The 21,159-nt window shown below is 41.5% G+C and overlaps 1 protein-coding gene across 1 annotated transcript in view; it reads left to right on the plus strand.

Moving 5' to 3' along the window:
* The window catches only part of PREP (prolyl endopeptidase), a 143,953-nt gene that overhangs the window by 61,695 nt on the left and 61,099 nt on the right, over window positions 1–21,159 (plus strand). Inside the window, exons 8-9 of the mRNA XM_069598252.1 lie at window positions 15,454–15,645; window positions 19,513–19,710. Of these exons, the coding sequence (XP_069454353.1) occupies window positions 15,454–15,645; window positions 19,513–19,710 (390 nt within the window). The remainder of the gene's footprint in view (window positions 1–15,453; window positions 15,646–19,512; window positions 19,711–21,159) is intronic.

The raw sequence follows: 21,159 nt of genomic DNA on the forward strand, positions 1-21,159 counted from the left end.
TGCAGGCAGATTTTTTACCACGGAGGCACTGGGGAAGCCCTTAGCACCCAGATAATGGCACAATTACCCCATATTCTGGTTAATATGAAATAAATACATTTTAGAGATGTGTATGTTCAGTCTCTCAGTTGTTTATGACTCTTTGTGACCTTATGGGCTATAGCCCACCAAGCTCCTCTGTCAGTGGGAATCTCCAGGCAAGAATACTGGAATGGGTTGCCATTTCCTACTCGAGGGGATCTTCCCAACCTAGAGACTGAATCCACTTCTCTTGTGTCTCCTGAATTGGCAGATGGACTCTTTATCACTAGTGCCACATAGGAAGCCCCATATTTCAGAGATAGTTGACACAAATTTTTAAAATATACAATATTGTATTCATGTCTAATTGTTGATTAGATTCCCTCATTATTAGTATTTTATCTATATCACGTTATGATCAGAAAATATATACCATTTTACATTATTAATTGGGTACTGCATCATTTTTAAACTTCTTTGAGCAAGATCCATAAAACAAAAGATACATCCATTTTGGTCTCATGAATACTACATCCACCTTGATTTTTACATTCTCTGAGAGATGCACACCACCGCTCAAGAATCACTCACCTGAGTTGCAAGTCTAGCTCTGCTCAGAGCTGAGCATGGAAGGTCGAATCTTAGACAAGCTGACAGACATTACTGTGCTGTAGTCCTGCCCACTGTTTACTGCTTGGACCTAGGATGGTAGAAGGGACTTTGCCTTTGTCCAGTTTATCAAAAATTTCAGTTACAGTGTCTTCCTCCAGAGAGCGCTGCTTTCATTTTTTACTTATTACTCCATTATATCTTTAAATTATTAGTAGGCGTGCTATTAAAAGATACACAAAAGATCTACAAATTGTAGACTTCCCTGGTGGCTCAGACGGTAAAGCATCTGCTTACAATGTGGGAGACCCGGGTTCGATCCCTGGATGGGGAACATCCTCTGGAGAAGGAAATGGCACCCCACTCCAGTACTCTTGCCTGGAGAATCCCGTAGACGGAGGAGCCTGGTAGGCTACAGTCCATGGGGTCGCAAAGAGCCGGACACAACTGAACGACTTCACTTCACTTCAGGCCTGTTATTAAAAGATACAGAAATTGCTTAATTGACTCCAAATGCAGAGAAAAATCCACACGTTTGCACTCTGAACTATTTCTGTGTCCACTTTCATAATAAACAGTACTACTTTGAATGAGACTTAGCAAGTGCCAGTGCCTCTGTTTTCTTCCTGACCGCTTAGGGTCCTTACCTTTTTTTCCCACTACCTCTTTCTGCCCTGTGTTTTCAGCATTTATGAGAAATTAATGAGGAGGGTATGATATGCAGAGATTGGGATTCCAGGAGGAAGGCAGTGTGGAGGTGCACTGGGCCCTCATAAATAAGATTCTAGTCCTTGCAGCCATGAGTGAACATGAGGAATGAAAGAGGGAAGCATTTAAAAAAATCCTGAAGGCTATGTTCAGGTTGGAAGATGCTTAGAGAATATGCCAGGTCCTGGCTTCCCTTCCTAACTTGATCTTTTCCTTGACTTATGAGACCATTGTCTTTGTTTTCTAGGTAATTTTTGTGTAGCTTAGGTGAAAAACCCAGCACAGAGTAATCACTCAATAAATTTAGCAATTATTGTTTTCCAAATTGTTCTCTCTCTTTTTTTTAAAAAAAAAAATGATTCTAGAGGAACTTTAAGATTATTTTGCCTTGATCTGAACAAAACCCAGCTCTATGTTTGACTAAGACTGCGTGCAAATCTTCACATTTATTTGGGACTGTACCTCTGAGTTATATAGGAAACTACATATTTCTTACCAAAGTTATTGCTGGGTGTTTTATATTTGTGAAATATTGATGGTTAGTGAATGTATCTGTCAAGGTTTAACAAGAGAAGTGGAACCAGTAGGAGATATATATTAAGAAATTTATTGCAAGGAATTGGCTTACATGATTAGGGGCCTGGCTGGCTAGGAAAGTCTGAAACCAGTAGGGCAGGCCATCAAACTCTCAGGCATAGGTTGAAGCTGCCATCCACAAGTGGAATTTCTTCTTGTTCAGGGAAGCCTCAGCTCTGCTGGAAGGCTCAGGCCTACCCAGACTGTCCAGGATAATCTCCTTTACTTAAAGTCAACTGATTATGGTCTTTAATCATATCTATAAAATTCCTCCCCAGTAACACCTAGATTAGTGTTTGATCAGTTAACTCAGTACATCAATTTAGACAAGTGGATGTATCAAAAAGACCTTCCCAGTGAGCTCATGGAAAACCACATGGAAAGGAATAGAGCAAACAAGTCTTACAATAACCTGATACCGTTTTTAAAAATGAGAATACTAAACTGACCGGTGTGTGGAAATCATTGATTCAAAAGTATAGAATATCCTGTAGGCAAGAAGACACAATGTACATGAGTAAGATAGATGGATTTTAAGCTGTTGAGTTGCACATAGACAGATTGGGAGCAATTTGTAGAGTGTTCTCCAGTGATAGCTGCTAAATTCTGGGTATGGTTCTGGGCCTTTTTTCTTTTTTCTTTTTTTTTTTTTTTCGCTTTACTAGCATTAAACCTATGAGTATCATAGGCCTCAAAGGAGTTCTTTTGAATGGCAGTCCTAGGATTCTGAAATCTCTCAACAGTTGAGTGATTGACCAGTACTAAGAAAATGAACTAGAAATCAGTTCCCACTCTTCGGTTCAAAAGTCAATTAATTGTGTAGGTCAGGATGAGAAAGATCTGTGTGTGTGTGTGTGTGTGTGTGTGTGTGTGTGTGTGTGTGGTTGGGGGGGAGTGGTGGTAGTGTGTGCATGTGCTTTTTTTTAATTGACTGCTGATTTATTATGAGTTAATTATATGATTGGGGCGTCCTACGTGGCTCAGCGGTAAAGAATCCGCCTGCCAATGCACGAGGCACAGGTTTGGTTCCTGGATCGGGAAGATCCCCCAGAGTAGGAGGCTACCCAATGCAGTATTCTTGCCTGGGAAAATCTCATGGATAGAGGAGGCTGGCAGGCTACAGTCCATGGGATTGCAAGCAGTCAGACACATCTGGGCGACTGAGCATGCATCCACAATTACATGATTGTGACTGGTTAGAAAAAACAAGTACTGTGGGTGAGTTTATGTGTTGAAGACACTCGGTGTATTTCGTTTATAACAGGAGAGACATAGGAGATTGATATTGTGATCGTTAAATTTTTTAAAATAGTTCCTCTTCATCACAGTTGGGTATATTGAGACAATAAGACTTTAAAATCTCAACTGTACCACTAAATAATTGGTGACCCTGGAAAAGTTATTCTTTCTCTCTTCATATTTGCACAACTACAAATGAGGCAGTGATACCTGCTTAGCAATAGGTAAGTGATACCTGCTTAGCAATAGTGAAGAGTAATGAAAATGCACAGAAAAGGGCTTAGCAGGGTTCCGGCGTAGAGTGGATTCTCACGTATACCTTCTTTCTTTATCCATTTGTTTTTTGATGGAAAGGGGAAAATTTGGAGTCATCACACAATGGTTTTAGGTAGTAGATTAAATAGATTAAAGATGCCCTAAAAATAATGTATCTTTAGTATCAAAGCTGCTCTAAACACAGATCTTGGTATTATTTTATGTAAAACTCGATTCATAATCAGCAGAGTTCTTATATGGAAGAAAACACGAAGAGGTGTGCCTCTCATGGGGGACATGTTTAATTTTTCAGGTTGATAACTGAAAATTCCAGAGTGCATATACCCAGCTAGGGACCATGACTGCCACCCAGAATCTTTTTCGTGCTGTTCCCTTACTGCTCCATCATTTTTGTTGCCCTGTTTAAACTAAGGGGAAGAATAATATTTAAGTCAAATGCTAAATGTGTTAGTTAACTGAAATAGTAGGTGAGTTAAACTGAATAGCTGGTGACTGAAAACTAAATCCAGTGTTATGAAATCATCACTATTATACTGCATAAATTGATACCCCTTGTGATAACCTCAGGCCTTTCTGTTACCATTTTAATCATGTTTACCTTAAAGGCAGGGAGATTTACCAGCATTTCCCTCTACATTAATTCTTCATTTATTAGGGCATCACTAAATATCCTGTCTAGAGAACTAAATAATTTCACTGAGCAAGCTCTTTTGTAACATTTCTGTCATTTTTGTTTTCCAAGAAAACCTTCTGCCTGTGTGCATTTTGAAATGAGAAGCACCAAAAAATGGCAGTGGCTGCTTAATACCACAGAAGAAGATAACACATAGAAGATAACGTATAGAATGGAAAAAAAATCTTAAATTCTTGAGAGTTAAAAGTGTGCTCTCTGAGTGATTTACATTTATGCCAATTTGATTTTCTGTTCAAGGGCTAGCTGACCTTGGCTCTGTGCTACTCTGTGAGCAAGATCTTTCTTTTACCTTTGCCTCTCTTTGGAGAACCTCACTTCTGCCATTTACATTTGCAGTATTTTTACTTAGTAATATGACCACATTTCTTGCAAACTGTGGGCCGTGGCTCTTCACAGGAACTGCAGCTGATGCTGTAGCTGCTCCTGTCCTTACTTTTCTGAACACTTCGCTCATCACTGGATGGAAACTGTACTTGGCCTCTGGTCTGGGCCTTAGAAGTCTCTATAATTTTCCAAGTGTTCAAAGTAGCTAAGTAGGCCCCCTCCAAGGAACATTGCACCGTCTTCTGCGCTGGCTGCCAGAGACATGTCCCGAGTCACTGTCTGCTTTCTCTGGGGAAAGAGGCACTTCTGCCCAGGAGTTAACCTGCTTCCTCTTGCTTTTGTGATACCTTTCCTGCTTCTGGCCCTTCTGCCCCTTCCCCTGTTCTGATTTCTTTTTTCTCTCCATACAAAATCCTTGTGTGTGTGATTCCTTTTGAGCTGCGCAAGGTTAAGGACCTTGTCTATCTCACTCGCCATAGGGTCCCCAGCACCTAGAACAGTGCCTGACAACAATAGAGATTCTCTCCTTGACCAGGCTTGAGTCAGTCAGGCTCCTCGGAGCCTCTTCCCAGTTAGGCTTCAGTCTTGGTTCCTTGTCCCCGCACTCAACTTTCTGGGCCTGCAGAGCCCCAGTTGTAGTGAGAATCCTGCTAGGTCAGTTTAAAGATAGTCCTGTACCCTTGGTGTGGATCCAGGTCCCCTTCCCCCAGCTATCCCTCATGTGCTTAACCTGCCTTCACCAAGAATCCTCCTACCCTGATGTCTTCTCTTAGTAATTTTCAATCCACCCACCCCCTCATTCTGCACATTGGCTATAAACCTCCAGCTGTCTTTTCTGTATTGGAGTTCTGTGTGATCTCTCTCCCTTATTGCAATAGTCTTGAGTAGTCTTCATTACCATTTTAACAACTGTCGGATAACTTTTCTTTAACACAGACTCGCAGTAGGTGGGTACCAGCTTGTCTCCGATAACTTCACTTGCCCCTTTAGAGATCCTGTGCTCAGGTGACCCTGCTTGAGAAGCCACCTTGTTCATTTACTTGTGTAATCTTTACCCTTCTGCCCTGTTTAACTTTTTTGAATTATTTTTTTGTTTGTTTTTATTAAATCCTAAGGATGATAAAGTATAGACCGTGTCTCTCCTATCCTGTATATTATGTGAGCAGAAGGCTTCTGCTTCTCTTGTTTATAATTGAAAGTATAGAGGTACCAAGGTATCACTTAGGACACCAAGCAGCATGACATTTTATTAGTTCTGCAGTGGGAAAGGCAGCTGAGTCTTGACCCCCGCCGTTCTTAGTTGATTCATGCCTGGGGAGTAGCTGAAATTAATCATCTGGAACCTTGCAAGAGTATGATTTGTGTCTGGATTTTCTTCTATTTCTGTACCTTTCTAAATCAAGACTACTATTTCTTTTGAAATATATATATACTTATTTATGCATGTATATACTTTGTTTCCTAAATTTGCTATAAAATTATGAATACATAAAGTTGTTTCATATTGACTAAATTTAGAGTAAATGTTCACATATTTTCTGCATTACAGTTAAATGTCAGACCTCAGAGTTTTCCGTTTTCTTGCCAATATGTGAACTTTTAAAATATTTTCATGAAAATTTACACCCTAAAAATACAAAAGATGATGTTCAACATGCTTTTATACATGTTTAACTTTTGTGTATTATATTTCTAAATGTTCTTATTGGGAAAGTGGAAGAAACTGCTCACTTCTTTTAAATTCAGTTACTTCTCTTGTCTTTACCTTATTGAGAAATATATATAAGGCTCAGTCTGAAACAGGATTATGTGAATGTTATATTTAGTCATGAAGCAGACAGGCGTCTATGCTGTACTTTGTGCCGGGCGCTGTGCTGGGTGGCGGCAGTGATGACAGCCTGTCCCTGCCGGATGTGTGCTCCCCGCCAGTTGGACGGAGGCCACGAAACAGCCAGTGCACAGCGTCAAGGTTATCAATGGTGCTGTCACCAAGCACCAGCGGTGCTGTCACCAAGCATGCATGTCCAGGCCCAGAGTTAGGACCTGTCTGAGGTTTGGAAACTCTAAATCCCCTCTCACTCCTCTCTGCTGTCTGTCTTTTGTTTGTTCCCCTTTCTTTTGGGTTCTTTCATTTTTCTGTAGCAGGTTGGGTACTTTCCCCCCTATTTTATAGGATGATCAGCAGCAAAACACCATTTGGCCCTATTCTGAATAAACGTGCAACTATGTAAGAAGTTTTTAAATAGGATCCATAAGAAGTAATTGTTAGGTGCAAAGAACTCTGAGCGTCTAAAATCTTTGTTGTCGGTAACTTAACACCATTCTGCTTCAGTGTGATCATCCTTAAAATGGACCTCAAGTGGTCTTTGCTCATGACACAGCATTTAGGGATGAAATTAAAAGATGCTTGCTCCTTTGAAGAAAAGCTGTGACAAACCTAGACAGCATATTAAAAAGCAGAGACATCATTTTGCCAACAAAAGTTCGTACAGTCACAGCTATGATTTTTCCAGTAGTCATGTATGAGACCCTGATGTGTGAGAACTGGACCATAAAGAAGGCCTGAGCACTGAAAAATTGATGCTTTTGAATTGTGCTGGAGAAGACTCTTGAGAGTTCCTTGGACAACAGGGAGATCAAACCAGTCAATCTTAAAGGAAATCAACCCTGAGTAGTCATTGAAAGGACTGATGCTGAAGTTCAATACTTTGGCCACCTGATGCAAAGAGCCAACTTATTAGAAAAGACACTGATGCTGGGAAGATTGAGGGCAGGAGGAAAAGAGGGCAACAGAGGATGAGATGGCATCACCAACTCAATGGACAGGAGTTTGAGCAAACTCAGGGAGATAACAAAGGACAGGGAAGTTTGGGGTGCTGTAGTCCATAGGGTTGCAGAGTTGGACATGACTGAGCAACTGAGCAACTGAGCAACAACACTGGAGGAAAAGATGAGTGATGCTGACATGCTGATTTTTGTAAGGAAATAGAAGCTTATCTTAAGTTTCATCCAGACTGTTACTAACCTGTCTCTCAGCTTTTTACCTTTTTTTGCGGAAAGTTTGATCATTTTAGATTGATAAAATTTTTAGCATTCACCATGTCTTCATCTTAATGCTTTCATGTCAGTAAAGAAAACTGGCTTTCACCTGCATTAGAAATCAATCTACACTACATGCTAACATAGTGCTACACAAGGAAGCTTAGGGTTTGTCAGACACTTAAATTATTCACTCAGCCATCTCTGCAATGCAAGGCAGGTGACCTCTTGTTTCTGGGTATCTGGGACAATTTTGACTCCCATGTTCATGCCTGGTGGGGCTGGCCATCTTTCGGAAGTGGAGAGGAAAGGTGGGGGTGGGGGGAAATAAACATTCAAGGAACTTGAAACAGATGAGTTGTCTCAAGTTGAGCAAAGTCATCAGAGTATTAAAAAGTCAGACTAAGGAGGAGGGCTTCTGTGAGAGACAGGGAGTTATCAGAAAATAAGTTGTGTTTCTGAGTGAGAATGCCAGCAGCCCCAAAGAATTGGAACATCCAAAGACAGTATAAAAGTAAGAAAAAAAACATTAATTTTGAAGTAAAATATGAAGAACTAGCGACAAAATTAAAAATTTTACCAATTTTTAAGTTAGTGATTATAAAGGAAAATGGCTGTGTACCCTGAGAGATGGAAATTAGATTTTTATAAGTTCACTGTTAGCAAATAAGTAGTGCTGTTCTGAAGCCACATTCTGCTTATTTTTGTCATTTGAGGAATACTGGGGTGATAACCAGCACTGGGATGGTAGTGAGTAGTTTCTTAGCATTTCCTGTGTGCCAAGTTCTATATACCCCATTGTCTTTTCAACAGCCTCTAAGGAGCCTGTGCTGTTACCTTGAGGAAACTGAGAAGGGTGAGGCCAGTTAGCTTTTCTGATGCTGTTGAAAGATTCAGACCCAGGTCAGTTGGATTCCATACCCAAGTTTTAGCCATCACCGTGTGGCAGGTGCGACAGAATGAAGGCATCAGGCCAGAGAGAACAGCAGCCTTCTGCTCTCCTCAGTCCTGGAGCGTGACCCGTGTCTGCTCTGCATTTGTTAACTGTTGTCAGAGGCCAAGGCCTCCGTGTTCTGTCAGTGTATGAGAGAGCTTATAAAACATTTTCTATGGAATATACGTAATAACATTGATTTTCAAAGAAAGCAATACAAGTAATGAATTGCTCTAGAGAAAGTTTTAGATATTTTACGCTCACCTTCACTCAGTAAACTAATCTTTCCCCCACCAAGAAACAGATTTATAAAAAGTAATTTCAACTTCAGTGTAGAGAAGTTTGGGAATCAAATTCTGTTGACTTCAAAGGGAAGAACCACTTACACACAAAAATACTTCAGAAGAGGTGGGCAAAAGTGAGATGGTTTGAGAGTTTAGCCACCTCTCTCTCTCTTTTAAGTAACTCCATTTTTTTTTTAAAATTAAGTCAATAATGTTTTAACTTGTGAATAACAAAATGGAATGAGTTCCATTGTTCAACTGGAACACCATTTCTCTTGAATTATCTCCTGGCCAAAGCCTGAGCAGCATGGGTTCCCAGAGAGCCAAAGGATTCTATGAGCCCTTGTTTTGAATGTGCTGCCCTGTGAGCTGGTGCTCTGAACAGCTTTTCATATTAGAGCTGGATTTGTATAAATCCAGCCACATTCCTAAGTCTGACTTGTGTGCGCTTACGACTAAAGTCAGTGTCTCAGAAATTGGTGGCAGATAATGACCACAAACTTTTAAAAATTGTTTTAGCACTATTTGGAGCTTGATTATTTAAAACAAGTGCATGACATCTTCAGGTTCACCTGACTGTACAGAAATTTATGCTGTGTTTTGCCTTTGGTAGACGTTTCAGTGACTTTTTTATAGGCAGGGAAAAGTAGGGTCATAGTAAATACCATGGCAATGGCTGTAAGACCTTTTCGTCAGAAACCGTAAGATGGTTACTTTGAGAAATAAAGGTTTCACATCAGGAAATGCTTCATTGTCAGGGGAACATTTAAGGAATCTGACATTTCCCTGAACTAAGACTTTGTGCTTACAAATGTCACAGTCCAGAAAATTGTTTCATCATTCTTATAATAAACAAATGTAGCTTTCTGACTCTCTGCAAATTTTGTATTGCCAACCAGTTTTTTTTTTACTTTGTCTTATAAGGAATAATAGTCTTTGGGTTTCATTTTAAAGTGTTTTTTTTACGTAAACTAAGATGCGTTTGTCTTTGAATGGGTCACCTGCTTTGGGGGTCAGCAATTTGTCACTGGAAAAAGAAAAATGTTTGACTCAGATTTGGAACTTAATTATTTATAACAGTTAATTGAAGGACTTTAGTTTGTGGGAATGTACCAGGTGATATAATAATCTACTTGAATAGTCTAATTGAAACAACCCAAATGTTGTAAAAAGTTAATTAAGCATCTACTAAATATATGGCTAATTGGCACAAAAGAAGAGAAATCGTAGAGACCAAAGACAGAATGAAAGCAGGAATCCTGGGATGTAAGCTGGCTTGTCTCAGAGTGTTTCTGCTGGGTTTTGAGTCTGAGATTCCCTTTGGTGGTGGTGTATGGATTACTGAGAAATAGACCTGCCAACAGTGGAGTGGGAAGTTGGGGAGAGGCAGGGTGTGTAGTAAGGAAACCTGCCTGTCTCTGTCTTGGAGGCAGGATTTGAAGTCTCCTAAAACAGAAGGACTGGCATTCACATGTGCGCACATTGGCTTGATTCTCTCTATGGGGTCCAGAAATCTCCATGCCAACAATTTAAAGTGCTCCCAGGTTGGTTGCCTCCCAAGAAGCAAACAGAAGCCAGATGCAGATCTTTTCTGAAATAATGTCCCTTCAACCCAGGCCTCCAAGAATTCTCACAGATGGCCTATCAAGGGAAATCAATTCACAATCAGAAATCACAGATCAGATGAAGAAGTTTACCACCATGAGAAGCAGAGCCAACAGAGTCACACCAGAGCGGAATTATCAGATTCCTATTGATGTTGAACTGAATGATTTTGAAACTGAAACTGCAATACTTTGGCCACCTATATGAAGAACTGACTCATTGGAAAAGACCCTGATGCTGAGAAAGATTAAAGACAGGAGGAGAAGGGGGCAACAGAGGATAAAATGGTTGGATGGTATCACCGACTCAATGGACATGAGTTTAGGTAAACTCTGGGAGTTGGTGATGGACAGGGAGGTTGCAGTCCATGGGGTCGCAAAGAGTTGGACTGAGTGACTGAACTGAACTGAACTGAACATAAAATAATTGTGTAAATGCACTTTTAAAAACAGTGATGCTAAAAATAAAAAATAAAAACAGTGATGCTGCTTTAAAAAAAAATAAATGAGAAGCTTGGAAACATAAGCAAGAAACAAGATATTATAAATAATGACCAAACATTTGGAAGAGGGCTAAGTAGAACTTCTAAAATTAGAAGTATAATTAATGTTAAAAGTTAGGTTATTAGGTTAGAGAAGAGATGAGACATAGCTGAAGAGAGAATTTGTGAAAGTGAATATAAAAAGAAATTACATAGAATGCAACCCACAGAGAGATGGAAAGCATTTGAGTGGTTAGGAGGCATGGAGAAGAACATACTGAGACCATCCATTTTTCAGAAGACAACTGGCCAAATTTGTTAAAATGAAAATGATGCAGCTGTCTTAATATTGGAGTAGACTTTAAAGCAAGATACATTACTTGAGATAAAACTTCATAATCATAAAAAGTTCAGTTTTATTTAGATATAATAATTCTAATTGTGTATGTATCTAACAGTGTACTTTCAAAATACAGAAAGTAAAAATTAACAGAAATACAACTAATGACAGACAAATCTACAATCAGACCTTTTACCTGATAGAAAAAATGGCCCCTTAAGCCAATAAATATTTAGATTCAAACAAAAGATTAATAAATTACTTAATAGAGAGGTAGGGTGGTCTGGTACTCCCATCTCTATAAGTATTTCCCGCAGTTTATTGTGACCCACACCGTCTTTAGCACAAGTCTTTAGATCCACAAAGGCTTTAGCATAGTCAGTGAAGCGGAAGTAGAATTCCCTTGCTTTTCCCGTAATCCAGTGAATGATGGCAATTTGATCTCTTCCTCTGCCTCTTCTAAATCCAGCTTTTGTACATCTGGAAGTTCTCAGTTCATGTACTACTGAAGCCTAGCTTGAAAGATTTTGAGTGTAACCTTGCCAACATGTGAAATGAGCATAATCATAAAAGTTTGAACAATCTTTGGCATTGCCTTTCTTTGGGATCGGAAAGAAAACTGATCTTTTCCAGTCCTGTGGCTACTGCTGAGTTTTCCAAATTTACTAACATATTCAGTGGAGCACTGGAACAGCATCACCTTTTAGGATTTTAAATAGCTCAGCTGGAATTCCACCACCTCTGCTAGCTTTGTTCTTAGTGCTCCCTAAGGCCCACTTGACTTCACCTTCCAGGATGTCCGGCTCTAGATGAGTGACACGCTATCGTGGTTATCCAGGACGTTAAGACCTTTTTTGTACAGTTCTTCTGTGTGTTCTTGCCACCTCTTCTTAATATCTCCTGCTTCTGTTAGATCCTTACCATTTCTGTCCTTTATCGTGCCCATCCTTGCATGAAATGTTCCCTTTATATCTCCAGTTTCCTGAAGAGATCTCTGATCTTTCCCGTTCTGTTGTTTTCCTCTATTTATTTGTATTGTTTATTAAAGAAGGCCTTCTTTTTCCTTCTTGCTGTTTTCTAGAACTCTGCATTCCTTTGGGCATATCTTTCCCTTTCCCCCTTGCCTTTCACTTCTCTTTTTCTCTCAGTTACTTGTAAAGCCTCCTCAGGCAGCCACTTTTCAGTCTTGCATTTCTTTTTCTTTGGGATGGTTTTGGTCACCACCTCCTGTTCAGTGTTACAAACTTCCATCCATAGTTCTTCAGGCACTCTGTCTACCACATCTAATCCCTTGAATATCAGTCACTTCCACTGTATAGTCATAAGGGATTTGATTTAGGTTGTTCTTGAATGACCCAGTGGTTTCCCCTACATTCTTCAATTTAAGTATAAATTTTGCAATAGGGAGCTCATGATCTGAGCCATAGTCTGCTCCCGGTCTTGTTTTTACTGACTGTATAGAACTTCTCCATCTTTGGTTGCAAAGAGCATAATCAGTCTGATTTTGGTATTGACCACCTGGTGATGTCCATATGTAGAGCCATCTCTTGCGTTGTTGAAAAAGTGTGTTTGCTCTGATCAAGTGCATTCTCTTGACAAGACTCTGTTAGCTTTTGCCCTGCTTCATTTTGTAAACAGCAACAGCATTTCACAGCATAAATCTGAAAAATACACATTCTTTTCAGTTATATAAACATTTTAAAGTCACTAAAGAAAAATTAGGCCACAAATTTTTGTCAACAATTTTAAAAAGATTGAAATCATACAGAGTATGTTCTTTGTATACTGTAGGATTTAACCAGAAGTCAATAATGATAACCAGAGGATAAATAATCTTACAAAGACACTGTCAGATCAGACACCAAGAATAGAAAGAAATCAGACTCAAAAAATCCATGTTGTATGGTTTCATTATATTAGAAATTTAAAAATGAGGCTAAATTAGACTATAGTGTTCATGGCTGCATGTTAAGGCAAAAAGTGAACAAAGACAGATGAGAAAGTGATTACCATGAAAGGATTACCTTCAAGGGGTAGAGAGCAAGACAAGAAGTTCTTTCTTGTTTTGTCATCAAAAATATATCCATTGTACTTAAGTGCTTATTCTTCCAGATGAACTTTAAACAGTATTGTCAGATTCCCTAAAAAGCATTTGGAATTGTGTTAAGTTTATAGATTTCTTCTGGAATTATTTGCATCTTTGAAATATTAAGTCTTCCCATCAAAGAATATGGGATATGTTTCAAATTACTCGGTTTTGTTTTATTGTTTTTTAAGATTCTTTAGAAAAATTTTAGAGTTTTTCTCACAGAGTCCACGTTTCTTATTAAGTACATTCCTAAGTATTTCATTAATTTTGCTTCTAATGTAAATGAGGTCCCCCACTGCCCCTAGTGTTTTCTAGCAGGTATTACAGATATGTGGGAAAGCTATAAGTTTTTTTTAACTGCCTATCTTATTATTTTTAATTCCCATAGTTTATTTTAAAATAATATTTATTGTGGGGTGAGTATTAGTAGTTACTTTATAATAACTTTCTCATTTCTCTCACTGTTTCTTAGTAGTTGAGAATGTGAGGCTCAGCAAAGGATAAAGAGTTTGTTCAAGGTCATGCAGCTAAATAGTGGTTGGAGCTGGGGTTTTAATCCTGTTATGTGTAACTGAAAAACTACCATGGGATTATATTTTCCCTGATTAATTTAATTCAACAACAAATTATATAAAGATGTTGTGTTATGGAGATGAATTAGATAATGAATGTAAAATCGCCAGGAATGTAAATGAACTATCCAAATTAATGTAGCAGTTTCACTGTGAAATTAAAGGTAGGAGATTCATTGGAGAATAGTTGAGATCTGGCTTGCCTTTGAGCAGTTTAGAAGTCATAGAGCTTTCTCGTTTATAAAATTTTTGAGATGTCCTCTGGATATTTATGTCTGATACATTATAAACCAGATGTCTTCCCAGTGGATTTTTTTTAGTATTAAAACTGGCATTTAGTAAGCCATTTAAATGATGATGATGGTGGATGCATTTAAGATTTCTTTGCAGTGATGACCTCTCAGCAGACTAGTTCTTACAACAGAAGGATTGGAAAGTGTTCTCCCTTGCGTTCAACACCAGTTTTATTTTGTACCTTTGAAGGTGCCATTCTATTTGGGTGCTGAATATCTAGCAGTGAATTTAAAAAAAAAGACAAATTATAAGCAAGCTTATTAGGCACAGTTGACCCTTGAACCACGTGGAAGTTATAGTCAGCCCCCTGGATACATGGTCCCTCTGCACCCGTGAATTCAGCTAACCACAGATCCTGTGTTAAGCACTGCAGTATTTACCGTTGGGAAAAACCCTCCTATAAATGAACCCATGCAGCTCGAGCCAGTGTTGCTCAAGGGTCAGCTGTGTATATCTTGAGAGAAGTGCTGTGAATAAATGATTTTTGAGTGGGTCCGGCAGGCAAGGCAGCATACAATAGGCCCTGAGGTGAAGCATGTCGTAAGGAGCCTGCCAAAGGCCAGTGTTGCCGGAGGACGGGGTGAGGCACAAGTTGGAGCATCTGAGGTTGGCTCAGTGGAAAGGCGTCTAATATGCAGGACCATGGAGACCATAAGAAGGAATTTGGATTTTATTCAGAGAGCCATGGGGAGATTTCTAAGAAGGGTACCAGCTGGAACCAGTGTAAGATATTAAGACACTGTTGTAGGAAGACCAGGTGGAAAGCTGATGCTGCAGACCAGGGTTTCCCAGCTATGCACTCTTGACATTCAGAGCTGGCTGACTCTTTGTCCAGTCGCTATTCTGTATCTTGAAACAGCATCTCTGGCCTCTACCCACTAGATAGAGGCAGGGCGTAGCAGCCATCCTGTCACTTTCCAAGTTGTAACTACCACAGTGTCTGCAGACATTTCCAGGAGTCCCTTGGGGGGATGCGGTCTTCCTCAGTTGTGAGCCACTGCTCATAACCAGAGGGAAGGAAGATGGGGTGGAATGATGGCAGTGGAGGTAGAAAGACGTGCTTAGATTTGACACCCACTTAGGTAGAAGAGGATGTGCTGGATTACAGGGATTCAGACAGATTCCTTGGACAGAGAATCCTCCACTCAACTTCATTGCCAGGCTTTTCTGGAAAAGCTTCCTTTGAGGTTTTTGGAAACCTTAAAATTCACCCACAGTCATCCTCGCTCTATCTCGTGCCTTAGATCTTCCAGACATTGTGTCTGCTTTGTGTTCTGTAGACAGAAAAGATCTATCCCCTCCCTACACACAAATCACACCACTTCAAACCCCAGAGAGGTGACGGAGGTGCTCGGTCTCCCTCACCAGGAATCCTGAAGTGGGTGAAGCTGATCGACAACTTCGAAGGAGAGTATGACTACGTGACCAATGAGGGCACGGTTTTCACGTTCAAGACAAATCGCCACTCTCCTAACTACCGCCTGATCAACATTGACTTCACGGACCCCGAGGAGTCCAGGTGGAAAGTGCTGGTTCCTGAGCACGAGAAAGACGTCTTAGGTAAGAGTGCGTGCTGCTTGAAGGCTGTGCTTTCGTTTCTGCTAAGAATGTCAAGACACTGGTGTATCTCTCGGTCTCTGGTAACCGGTTACAAGGTAAAGAACCTTCAACTTATGATCCTGAAAAGTCTTAATAGAGCAGCCAAGTGTGTATTACCATGTGACGTTTTATAATTAGCACAACATTGTGTGGGATCTTCATAAACATTGTGAAGGTATGAATCCAGACCTTCAAAGGCGGAGCTTTTTTACTAAATACTGGCTGTCTTTGTGTAGCTGTTATCTGATAATAAGTGCTAATGTTTAAATTTTTTTTAACTATTTGGATTCAGAATCCTTAGTTTTTAGCTTTGGAATAACTTTGGCTGTTCATTTTATGTATTATAGATCTTAGACTGGATTTATAGTCCTCTTACCAGAAGAGAAGAGAGATTATTGTCAGATTCAACTGAGAGCCATTGCTCTTGCTGCTGTGTGCACTGTGCTACAATAGCGTGTTAAGAGCATCACTTCTGAGTCCATCATGTTTCACAGCCCCTTTAAATTCCCATTTATTCACTTTCTCAGTGATTTTCCAAAAATGATATACTGCTTTATAAATTACTTATTGCCTGAAAGCTGGATTTGACTTCAAATGAGACTCACTAATTTTGCTACAGTTTTTGACACAAAAGGAGAGTCGAATACCTTCAAGCCAGGGAAGAGTTTGCTTGTGGAGGTAAACTTCTGATGGGTTGAATAGGGATAAAGTCTAGGGCCATTCCAAGGCAAGGTATAAGGTATATAATCAGGAAAGTAATTCTTTGTGAAAACGGCAGAGTGGCCCTGTGTCGGACGAAGCAGTCCTGACATGGGTTTTTCAGTGACTCAGAGCACATATATTAGAGTCAGATCCAGGTGCACATCCTGGAAAAGTAAGGACCCTTCCTCCCTGGCTCAAGGCAGCATGCGCTGTGCCTGCAGATAATTCATCCTGGCCTGGCTTGTAGAGCAGGAGGTGGGCACACAATTGCAGCTGAGTTTCAAGAAGTGCTTCACTCATGCGCTACCCTCTGCCCCTGGACACCTGGCTCACCCATCCACCCGCTTCTGTACGGAGGCCTCTTACACCTCGGGCAGTCCTATCAGACGGGACCCAAGACAGCCCTGTCCATGCCTTTACCTGCTCAGCCCCCATCTGCAGCCCAGGACTGCAGCTCATCCCAGGCTCTTCTCTGTCCATACCTGCTTCTCAGCTTGGATTAGGCATCGGTGCTCTCTCTCTCTCAGCTGAGTTCTCCTGGTGGGGAGGGGACTTAATAACAGGACAGGGGCTCTTTCCAAGGAAGCCTGTTCATCTGTCTCAAAACCTTCTGTTCACTCTCTGGACCTCATATGTTGGATGAAGGACCTGAGAATCTTAGAACAGGTTTCCTGCCTTCTCCGTTAACATCTTCATGTGAGGAAACCGGTTTGCAACGACTTTGGCTTCTGTGCAAACTGAGACAGAATGTCCCCTCCAGGGGTGGTAAGATCCAGCTCTTGGTGCGCACTTCTTAATTGCCACCGGAGGGCCCCTCGGGCCTTGGTGGGTCCAAAGGAGATGGTGGCACAAGTCTTCGTGAAGAGTGCCCTGGGTGCTTTTCAGGTGAAGGTCAGGTTGCAACAGTGATTCTCTTGTAGGGAACCATCAGAAATGCAGATATTTCCCAAGTCATGTGAATTTTCTGCCTTTTAAAGCCCCCCACCCACCCACCGCCCCAAAGCAGTTCTAACTATACCTTAAGGTGACAATCCTGTCTCACCTGCAGATCTAATGAAATGCAAATCAGTGCTCGGAGATTTGTGGGAGTGGTGATGTATTTTTATAACCTTCTCTCTGAAAGGTTATAAGTTCTTTACACTGGAAAGGGGAAGCCTTCAATATTCACTAGAACTCATCAATTCAAAGAGAAGCACAGGTAAATTCGCAATATATCATTAGCACAGAATGCCCTACTGAGAATAAAAACTAGAGATGAGTCATAAAGTACAGCTGTTAAGTCAGATCTTTTATTAACGACAGTCTGCAAATCACCTTGTCCTTTTCGTATTCCCTTTGTTTTAGAATCCTGACGTGCTCGTAGTTAACACAGATTGATTTTTTTTTTGACAGAAATAATTTACTTCCTTCCCCCCACCTCCTTTCTTTGAAACATTAAAGCCACATGAAATACATTGCTTGAAGTACTTTAAAAAAATCATATTGGCCGATGAGCAAATGACTCTTAGGTGTAATAGTTGTTTTTTATATCCTGACTTGAGAAGTTTGCAGTAGGAACCTAAAGAACTTGACGAGACTGGGGCCCCTGGTGGCCCTCAGAGCTCCCTCTGGCCCGTGTCTTGTTGAGCATTGATAATGTCATATGTGTGAGCTGCTAGTTTCCTGGGTTATAAACACAAGCAGTATTAAAAGCCCCTTGCCCTGCTCCATACCATGAAAACCGAGGAAGGCTCCTGTTTTCCACGTTCCTGAGCTGCTCCCTGCAGCCCTGTGCTGGCTTGCATTTGCTGCAGCCTGTCTCTCTGGATGGCCTGTCCTTGTCGCTGGCCGGTCTCGTCCAGAGCACAGTGGATTGTGCTCAGGCCTGCCCGCACCACTTCCTCCTCTCCTCCTCTGCCCGCTTACCCCCGCTCTCCCAGCTCCATCACCGACAGCACAACACTGAAGCTTGTGCCTGGGCACAGGGAAGGGAGGGGCGGAACGCCTGTCTCTGCCTCACCCTCAGATCCCCCTCCTCACCGCGGCCTGGTGGCTCTTCCTGGGGATGCCCTTCGTTTCTTGGCCACCCTTCTCCCGACTTTGTCCCCAGCTCCAAGTGGGGCCCTGCTTGGCTTCCTGGGGTTCTGCTCCACCCGCCGTGTACTCCGTTTCTGGTCAGCCATGGGGTGCATACGTCCGTCACTGCTGTCACCCTCTGTGTATGTCACCCTTTTGTCCAACAGTAGCTCCGCAGTAATGACCGAGTCAGAACTAAAGTTCCCCCCCCAGCTCACCAAACCCCCTCAGACCTCCCACCACCAACCCCACTCACCCCCAGAAGGGACAACAGCCTTCTTGAAAATGGGCTTCTCACTCGTTTTCTTTCCCAGTCTTCCTCCCTTCCTGCTTCACTCCTGGTTCGTCCGCCCTTGCTGGTTCATTCATATTCTTTTCTCTCTTCTTATCCCCAGCTCTGGCCTTCATTCCTTGAGTTGCGTTTCCTACCTTCGCGCCCGACAGAGAGCTGCCCTGTCCCCAACACCACCCAGGCACCCCACCTTCACTGCCCCCCAGCTGTAACTCCACTTGCTCAAGGCCTCCCACTTATTTTGAATCTCAACCAGCCACTCACTCACCTTTGTTTACACGTTACTACTTATATTTTTACGTGATTGTGTCTCAAGGGCAGAAGCGACCTCATCTCCTTGCTGGTCTGTCCAGCACCTTGCAGGGTGCCAAGCACCTGCCAAGCAAGGGTTTGGTACATTCTTACTGAATGAACAATCTTGGCAGATGCGAGCATGATTCAGGTTTTGTTGTTTTCCCTCTGTACCTCCTGTAACATGATACTGGACACAAAATAGGGCAGCAGGGTCAGTTGTATTACACACATTATTGAGATCATCAAAGGCTCCTGGTCCCAGGTGGAGAATGTGTTATTACCTCTGGACCTGACATTGGCAGTGATTTATTAGAGGGATATGCCGAAAACGCAACGAACAGTTAAAGCCAATTATGAAATCACTCAGCCGGTCTCAATGCTACAGAGCGCAGCGTAGAGCCCCAGAACTGTTGTTCAGTGGAATGAGTATGTTTCTGGCTAATTTTCAAAGCCACATTAGGTTTTATGCGTCCTTATCTTTGCAGAGTGGGTGGCTTGCGTCAGGTCCAGCTTCTTGGTGCTGTGCTACCTGCATGACGTAAAGAACACCCTGCAGCTTCACGACCTGGCCACTGGTGCTCTCCTCAAGACCTTCCCGCTGGAGGTCGGCAGCGTCGTGGGGTACAGCGGCCAGAAGAAGGACACCGAGATCTTCTATCAGTTTACTTCCTTTTTATCTCCAGGTGAGAGTCTTTTCACCAACATGGTCCAGTTTAAAAATCGCACTCCCATTTGGGTTTCTTTTGATAAACTGAAATATGATGCCATGTTATATTGAAAATCACATGTGCTGTGTTACAGCCAGAATTACTTAATATAAACAGGTAAAACGGATGCTCAGAACAAAGGGAAACGTGAACACCTAAAATGGCACTCTCATTAATCTTATATCCTGATTCTCTCTTCTGGGGATGGGACCAGCTGTTTTTTTAGGTTGATTTGAAAAATCGGCATGAACAAGTAAAACCATAGATTCAGCCTTTAGTCTATATATATCAAAACACACACAGCACAGATAACTAAAAGTGTTAAAAAGAAAAATCTGTAGTCACATCTGACATTTAAAAGCTGTTTTAAAACTGAGACTACATTCCGCTTCTGTTAAGCTGGATTAAAATAAAATTCTAAAAGTATAATCTTACATCATATGGAGGGGAAAAAAAACAAAACAAAACTTGTTACTTGGTTCTAGTAGAAAAGGAAGAAAACATTTGCAATTTTGTGGCATCAGTTTTCCCCAAAGTAAACATAACTCTTTTTATACCTTTTTTTTTTTTTTTTAGGGTTTTCACACTCACTTTGCTTGTTTGGGTTTTTTCCTGTCTCTGCACTTGGCTGCATTCAGCATTTCTGTTATAGCCAAAGCTATAACACCCTGACTTGTCCCAGGAGCCTGGCCAGTTGGCAATTTGCAGTTGACTGGGCAGACCTTATCCTGAAAGCAATCTGGCTGAAGAAATATCTGCACGTTCCTCATTTGTTTTTCAAGCTCCTTCATCGTCCTTTTGGTCCTAGCCAGTTTTGTTGCGGTTGTTTGGTTCTTGGCAAATAAAGCAGATGTAGGGGAGAGCCAAGCAGGAGTAGAAATGACTTTGTCCTCCTCCCAGGGTTTGGCAGATGACAGTGATGGCTGATCCACTTCTTTGTGTGTGCCTCGGGGTCACAGAACAGGCAGTCTTTAAGGAATCTTGACTGTCATGGCAGGTTGCTGTCAGGGTTATTAAATCAAAAGAATGATGTTCTGTACGTAGGTCTGATGGTCCATCTGGGACACGTAGGGATCTTTACTCACCCACACACCTTTCAGAGGATCTCACAAAGAAGTGGAAACCAGGGCCAGGAGCCCTGAACTGACAGGTCAAGAGCCTCACGTCAGGGTGTCCTGCTCCTCACCACTCCTCCCCAAAGCCTGGAGGACAGTGGCAGCCAGTGGACAGGAAGCAAGGAAAATTGCTTTCCTCCTCTCAGCCCAGGGCTGTGGGGTCTGCACTGTTTTCCTCAACTTACACTGGTTCCAGAAATTGAACTTGGAAAACCTCATAGCCTTTAAACAGTTTTAATGGATAAAGAGCAACAAGGAGAACAGAGCAAGGCTGACTCACCTGCTCTTCATAAAAGCCAGAGTCCCCAGA

Source organism: Ovis canadensis, chromosome 8 (assembly GCF_042477335.2).
Source record: "Ovis canadensis isolate MfBH-ARS-UI-01 breed Bighorn chromosome 8, ARS-UI_OviCan_v2, whole genome shotgun sequence".
In the NCBI taxonomy this organism is placed as follows: Eukaryota; Metazoa; Chordata; class Mammalia; order Artiodactyla; family Bovidae; genus Ovis; species Ovis canadensis.